Source organism: Pinus tabuliformis, chromosome 9, assembly GCF_031772625.1.
Source record: "Pinus tabuliformis cultivar Carrire ecotype Pingquan chromosome 9, CPIR1, whole genome shotgun sequence".
Classification (NCBI taxonomy): domain Eukaryota; kingdom Viridiplantae; phylum Streptophyta; class Pinopsida; order Pinales; family Pinaceae; genus Pinus; species Pinus tabuliformis.
In genome coordinates, this window is record NC_142307.1 from 1230168853 (window position 1) to 1230176824 (window position 7972).

Below are 7972 nucleotides of genomic sequence, written 5' to 3' on the forward strand. Positions count from 1 at the left end.
TGGAAGAGTCTGATTGTAAGTTTACCTTATAGATCTCGACATTCCCCTATGTATTATCTTTGATTTTTCATATTTTCAAAAGCATCTACTTATTTAATCTAAATTAAATAGTAAGTAATGATTCATTGATTTATATCCACTTCATATTGAAGAAGAAGAGTATTGCATGAGATCACTTAGCCATGCTTGAGAAATTATTATTTAAAATGTGCTTAGATGTAAAGGAGAAAGATAAAAAAAGTGCACCATAAGCATGAAAATAATATGAAAATACAAGATGGTAAATATGCTCTGAGCAACTATTTACCAAAAATGCAGTGAATATTAAGGTAAATGTTTGGTCCTCATTGCCTGTTTATTAAAAATAAAAAATATTGAAATAAATAAAAACAGGAAAGAGAAATATAACTAAACTAATTATATTCCTAATCTAACCAACTGAGAAAGCATATGACTAAGTATATTCATGCTTTCGATGAAACCACTCTCTTAGTTTTATTTATGCACTAATGAAAATGTATAAAATCAAAACAAAACAAAACAAAAAAATTGCAGCTAAATTATTAAAAGGAAAACCCAACCTACTATTTACATAAAAAATTGGCAAAATAAATTTATTTACAAAAATCGTACCTTGAAATTCTTCCAACCATATGCCTATAGGATCGTAAAAATTAGGATGTATTTCAGTGAATGATTGGAATATGTTCAAAGGAAGAGGGAACATGAGACTAGGCTTGAATGATATATTTTCAAATATTGAATTTTGTTGAAAACTTGCAAAGTCAGAAATCTTTTCTAGAACTGAAACTTCTATACATTTTCCACATGAATCAATAAAGTATGAATGAATACTTGGAATATTTCTAGAAGTGTTACGTTTCTAGTCTGAATGTAATGATGCACTCTCAAGTGTCATAGTTTGTGATGAACTTATTTGATAATATTACATGAATTGGCGAAACATGAGCAAATAAAATTTCAAAATAGGTAGTCGATGTTCATGCTTGAAATTCTGGAATTGATTTTCATACAAGCTTATTAATGTACTTGATGAGTGCTGAGAGTTTGAATTCTCAAAGTGTCAGTACAATGTGCTCAGAAATTTAAAAATGAAATTTGAAAGAAACATTAATTCAAACCGAGAAAAATGAAAACGAAACAGATTCAAATTTACATTAATGTTACAAATAATGATACAATATGGTTGGCATTCATTTGCAAAATTTTCCTTCCCACAAGTGTCAACAAAAATTATGAAGTTAAATTCATTATTTTTCATTCACTTGTGAGGATGAGAAAATTTCAAAAATATGATTTAAAATTTTTATTTCAAAGTTGTATGAATCATAAATTGGAATGGATTTATGACTACTAAAATCAATATGATGATTGAATGATTAAGAATGGATCGAAATGAAATTTGAAATTAATCAATTTTCTTCTGCTCGCGCTGATCGCTGCAGCCCGCGCGCGCATCTATTGACCTCCCGGTGATCAGCTTGCGGCTGCCTAGGCCACGGCCCAGCCATGGCCCCCATTTTGGCCCCGCTGGATCCCCCATTGGAAGGATCGGACCCTCAAAGAGCGTTCTCTGCCCTGGTGAACTCGCTGCCACCGCAACACCCCAGGCCTGCCCTCTCCAAATTTCTGAAGAAGCTGGATGAGCTCCAAGAAGTACAGCTACCCCCTATCGTGCCCCGCATGGCCGCCCTGTCTCTGGCTGAAAAAGGACTCATAGGCAATTTACAGGCCTCTGGCCCTCTCCTAGAACCGTGCAAAGATGGGTGGAGAGAAACTGCACTGATAAAATTCAAGGGAAGATCTCCATTAGGTTTTGCGGGAAAGGATATTACACATTCCACTTCGAATCTAAAGAGGACAAGGACCTAATTTTCAGAAACGGACCCTACTTCATGAACTCCAGGGGCCTGTATCTCAACAAATGGACTCCAGACTTTGACCCCGAACTGGACGTCCCCAGTGCTGTTCTGGTTTGGGTCTGTCTTCCCCATCTCCCACTCCACTGCTGGGGAGATGAATCTGTCTGTGCCATCGGGAATGCAGTTGGCAAATACATTGACCGTAGCGAACCGAAAGAGAACATGCAGACCTGCGCGAGGATTTGCGTCGAAGTTGACCTTGGCAAAGGACTCCCCGAAGCAATAAAACTGAAGGTTGATGAGTGGAGTCATATTCAGCAGCTCGATTACGAGCAGATCCCCTTCAAATGTAAGGTATGCCACAAATACAGCCATTTTTCCAATAGATGTCCTAAACGTGTTGATGCAGATAGCGGTGATCAAGAAGTCCAATGGGAACCTGTGAAAAAGAAGAAGTCCGCCCCGGCATCCAAAGTTTTCCTGGAATCTGACCCTCCTGTACCATCTGCTCCCCGTTCCGCCTCAACATCCCCCCCTCTCCTTCCCATCCCCCTTCTGATCCACCCCTTCCCTCCTCTTCAAACCCTTTTTTTGTCTTATCTTCCCTGGATCCACCCTCCGAGGACCCCCCTCTGCCCCCCTCTTTCCCTTCCGATCCTTCAGACCCTTCTCCCTTTTTGATCTCCCATTCGCAGACATCCCTCGATCCCCCACTCTCTAGGCTCACAAGAAGCTCATCCAAAGACCATGGTTCCTCTGGCGACTCCTTCAAGAAACCAGGGCCTGGTCGAAAGTCTACCAAGCAGCATAGAGACGAGAACGCTCAAAAGGACATAGCTATGGGCACTCAAACCCCTATAGAAGCCTTCATCCAGGGGCAACACGAGAAGGAGGCAACTCATGAGAGGCGAGCACCTCTCCGTAAGCCAACCATCCAATGATGAAAATTCTGTCTTGGAACAGTAGGGGTCTGGGGCACCCCTCCAAAGTTTTAGCCCTCAGAGAACTTATTCACAGTGAAAAGCCAGAAATTATATTGATTCAGGAGACAAAGTTAGAGCAGCAAGACATAAGAGGAATAATAGATCAGCAGAAACAGTACATAGGTTGTATCAGCAACTCAAGAGGAGCTTCCGGAGGTATTGCTACCATTTGGGCTCATAGCAAATGGAACTGCATCTCAGAAGATCCACACCAGCATTAGATTAGAACAGTTTTGGAAAATAAAATAAACACTCAAACAGTTGTTATCTATAATGTATACGCTCCCAATCAATACAGAGAAAAGGAAAGCTGTTGGGATGATTTAAAGGCGAGCATCGACGGTGAAACAACTTCAAATATTATAGTTGCAGGTGATTTCAATCTGATCCTTCATGCCAACGAAAAAAGAGGAGGATGCTTTTCGCCTGACCCCTTTAGAGACTTTCTGGAAACTACCATTCGTGATCATGAACTTGTGGACGTTGTCCCCAAAAATCGTAGGTATACCTGGAGCAACCGCAGGCTTGGTATTGGCAACATAATGGAACGGCTGGACAGGTTCCTAATAAATGTTTCGTTCCTCTCCTCCTTTTCTGTGGGGCACGCTAACATTCTTTCCACCGCTGCCTCGGACCATTACCCCATAATTCTCACGCTGGAAACTCACAGCCCGTTTGGACCAATTTTGTTCAAATTCAGTCTACTCTGGAGCTGGGATTTGGCTGTCAGAGAAATTATTCAAAGATCCTGGATCTAGCATGTTGAAGGCTCCCCAGGCTTCATATGGGAAACCAAACTAAAGAGAACTAGACAGGCCATCAAAGAGTGGGCAAGAGTCAATTACAAAGAACCTGAAGAGACCAAAAAAAAAAATTAAAAACGACCTTGAATGCATCCAAAGAATGATTGAGGCTCATGGTCTCACTCAGCAGAATAAGGAGCAAGAAGGTGCCCTCTATGCAAAGCTGAGCCATATTAACTGAGAAAAAGAGATAAAATGGAGACTTAAGTCAAGGCAGCTCTGGCTGCAAGATGGTGACAAAAATAAAGCCTTTTTCCACAAACAGGCCACGGCTAGAAAAATCAGGAACAATGTTAGCCCAATTTTGGACAATGAAGGCAATTAGCATAACACCCAAGAGGCTATCAGAAGGGCTGCCACCAATTATTACAAAGAAATTTTAACTGAAACCAAAGGGGAAGAGGATTACGCTGACTTTCTTCAACACTTGCCCAAAGGAGTTACCAAAGAAATGAACGACAGTTTGGCAAAAGAAATCGAAGAGGAGGAAATCAGAAGAACGATCTGGGCTATGAATCCTGATAAGGCTCCCGGGCCTCATGGATTCCCCATCTGTTTCTATAAGGCTTTTTGGAGTCTTATTAAAAAATACTTGACTAAGATGATCAGGTGGATTCAGAGAAAGGGCAAAATAGTAGGATATACCAATGCCACCTTTTTGGCTCTCATCCCCAAAGAAAACAGGCCCACTTCCTTTGCTTGGTTCAGACCCATTTCCCTATGCAACTCTTCATACAAAATATTTGCAAAAATCCTGGATGCTCGCTTGAAACCCCTTCTCCCCTCCTTGATTTCGGACAACCAAGGAGGTTTCATGGCCAACAAACAAATTACTGACTCCATCCATTTAGTCCAAGAAGCCATCCACTCGAGTCTCTCTAGGAAGGAGAAAGGATTCATCCTCAAGCTCGACCTCGCCAACGCCTTTGACAGAGTTAGACACACCTTCCTCTCTGCTGTTTTAAAAAAGATGGGTTTTGAGCTGCCCTTCATCAACCTCATCTCTGCTTGCATCTCTGGCCCTTGGATTTCCCCATTGGTTAATGGTCGACTGGGTGAAGCATTTCAATCCTCCAGGGTTCTTAGACATGGTTGTCCCCTTTACCTATTTATCCTTATGGCTGAATCTTTTAGCCAAGTTTTGGACTACAACAGAAGAATGGGTCTCATAACAGGAATCAAATTTGTAAATGGACCCAAGAACATTAATCATTCTCAGTTCGCCGACGACACTTTGCTTATAGGCGGAGCCTCCACCACTATAGCAAGGAGGTTCAAGACTCTTCTCGACAAATTTATGGGGTACTCAGGAGGTCTGGTTAACCAGTTGAAAAGCTGTATATTTGGTTGGAATGCTTCAAATCAAGTTATTCACAAGATCGCTAATATCTTTGGCGTCACTTGCAATCTTGAGTGGACGCATTTCACCTATTTGGGCATGCTTGTGAGTCTAAAACCTCTGAAGGCAGAAACCTGGAACATCATCATTGGCAAAGTGAAGCGGAAAGTGCAGCAGTGGGGTTCAGTTTGGCTTAACCCAGCAAGACAGCTCATCCTCCTTAAATCTGGTATTTCTTCTCTCCCCCTTTATCGATTTTCTTTGTATCAAGCCCCCTCTTCTTTTCATAACAAAATGGAAGTTATCCTTCGCCATTTTCTTTGGCAAGGGGGAAAACTGATAAAAAGAAATTCAATTTAGTCAGCTGGAAACATGTAATACAAACCCTGGACAGAGGAGGCCTCGGAATTAGATCCCCCAAATTTCAAAATTTAGCTTTCGGAGGAAAGATAGTTTGGAGGCTCATCATTGGTCCTTCAACTTGATGGAAAAGGGTGCTGGAAATCAAATATATGAACTGCCCTAGATAGCAACTGCTTGATTCGGCCATACCCAATAGAGACTCTTCAAAAATCTGGAGCCTCTGCAAAAAAGCTATTCCATTTATTGCCCAGAACATATCCAAAGTGCCTAAGGGAGGAGACAGTATCAATGTTGGAGCTGATAAAATTCTGGGTCAACAACCTATAAAAAATCATGAAGAAGCCATCCCTATTCTCTCCTTTCTCAGTAGCAAGGGTATCCATTATCTGAATCAGATCTCTAGTTGGGACCCTCTATCCCATATTTGGCAGGGATGGTCTTTTCCTGACATTCCCACCACTCTCAAACCTAGTCTTGCCTTCCTGCAGTCGCTCCTCCACAGCAAAGCCCCTGTAAAAAAGAATGAGAGGGACAGATTTCGTTGGGATCCAACTCGCTCAGATTTCTCTGTTCAAGCAACCCACCAACAAATCTGCCACAACACTTTCCCTATGCCACTATGGAACTCTTGGAGAATGGTTTGGAAGTCAGAGGCTCCTTCGAAAATCAAATTTTTCATCTGGACCTTACTAAAAGGGAAAATTCTAACAGCAGAGAACTTACAAAAACGAGGTATCAAAGGACCATCTTGCTGTCCCAACTGCTATGCTGCGGAAGAATCTATGCAGCACCTCTTTGTAGACTGCCCATTTGCCATCGACTGCTGGAAAGTACTGTATCCAACTGATAATTAGCCTTGGGTCACCCATCACTCCATAGGTGAAATGATACAATCTTGGAAAAAGAACTGCCCTTGGAAAAACAAGAACATCAATTTAGTGCAGAGGGTCTGGAACATTCTCCCATACACCATGTTATGGAGTATTTGGCTGGTAAGAAATAGGAAAATCTTTAAGGACAAGAATTCAAATTCCAGATTAGCCTGCAACAAGGCAAAAACTCTAGCTCTTGAGACTATCTCTATCAAAACTCATAGCAACTTAGATGCAACAGAGTACAGTGTGGAAGAAAGGAGCTTCATCAGCTACATCTTGGATAAAAACCACAACACTCAGAATGGCAATTCAATGAGGGCTCAGCGCAGACAGGGAACCTACAATTGGAAGATAAGGCTCAAAGAGGAAGAGTTCACAAATTGGCTGCAAAACTGTAATTGTTTCTACCTCTTCTTCGATGGAGCATCCAAGTCAAACCCAGGTATTGCAGGGGCAGGGGGTGTGATCTACAATGCCAATGGGGAATGTGTCCTCTTCTATGAATGGGGCTTAGGGAAAATTTCCAATAACAGGGCAGAGGCGTTGGCCCTTTACCAAGGTCTAAAACAACTTAGCAAACTTGGTATAAGACCAGCGAAAGTCTTTGGAGATTCCTCTATAATCATTAGCTTAATGGCTCAAAAAAAATTTTCTCCGAACACTCTCCTTCAGCAGGTCATACAGCGCTGCCAAATCCTGCAAAACACAATGGGAACATTGCAATTCCATCATATCCTCCGCTCCTTAAATAAGCAAGCAAACATGCATGCAAATAAGGCCTGTGATAGGACAATCGGTAATCTGCTATGCAATACAGAGGAATCGCTTCAGCCCTTGCCATGAATTGTTTTAGTTCTTTCAACACTAATCTGGACAGCTCTACCAAGTGGAATCAATACCAGAACCTCTAGGCTTGCAGCAGGATCAGTAACAGTGTCCAAATACGGCGGAGAACCGTTCTACCTTTTAATCATCAGTCGCTAAGCAACTCCACCTACTCCGCCCAGAATCGTATCTTCTCGCATCATATCTGCGCAGGCTCCAGATTTCAACTTAACCGGGATGAATCCAATGTCTTTGTAAACATTGGCATCAAATGTCGACGACCTTCCAGTTGCTGATATTTCACCTTTAATGACTTGCAAATGTTTATTTTTATTGCTTCAATTCGTCAGAATCTATTCTAGCTTAGTTTCTCTCCAATCCGGAACAAGCAGGGCGATGGAGATAACCGCTCTCTGTAATCAATTAGAATCAGAGCCTTCTCTGCTTTCTTTGTATCATCGGAACCTATGTTCCCGCACTTTTTTTCAGAATTCAATATAGCAGCCGATTTCGTAAAAAAGAAGAAGAAGAATGGATCGAAATAATTTCTTGATTACTGTTCTTTTCATCTTTAAAAATAGATTTGCTTAAGGAATTGAGAATATGAGAGTCAGACAAAACCATTTTTGAAGAGAAAAGAGGTTCAACATTTTTAGTCTTTAAGTATTTATTATAAATGACTTCATTAGTGTTTTGTTCCTTTGAATGGAATAAATCAGAACCAGGAAAAGATCACATGCAAGATAAGAAGAATCTCCAGGATCATTGTAAATATTATTAATTAAATTTTCTCTATCAAAATCAAAATTAGACGATGATTCAACATTAAATAAATTAGTAACATCTCCTTTGTTTTTTAAAATTAAATTTGTGTCCAAGGAGACTGTTAATTGATTAACAA

The 7972-nt window shown here is 40.9% G+C and overlaps 1 protein-coding gene across 1 annotated transcript; it reads left to right on the forward strand.

The window, feature by feature from the left end:
- The first annotated feature begins 2823 nt into the window (after positions 1 to 2823).
- Positions 2824 to 3624, forward strand: LOC149152980 (uncharacterized). Its single transcript, XM_089443655.1, has 2 exons — positions 2824 to 3022; positions 3128 to 3624. The coding sequence occupies exons 1-2, from the start codon at positions 2824 to 2826 to the stop codon at positions 3622 to 3624; spliced, it is 696 nt and encodes a 231-aa protein (XP_089299781.1).
- Positions 3625 to 7972: the final 4348 nt, after the last annotated feature.

What these genes read in the sequence shown, in the direction of transcription:
- LOC149152980 (XM_089443655.1), top strand. Translation starts at nt 2,824, where the DNA reads ATGAAAATTCTGTCTTGGAACAGTAGGGGTCTGGGGCACCCCTCCAAA. An exon ending in CTCAAGAGGAGCTTCCGGAG is followed by an intron (nt 3,023 to 3,127) that starts GTATTGCTACCA and finishes ACACTCAAACAG; the next exon opens with TTGTTATCTATAATGTATAC.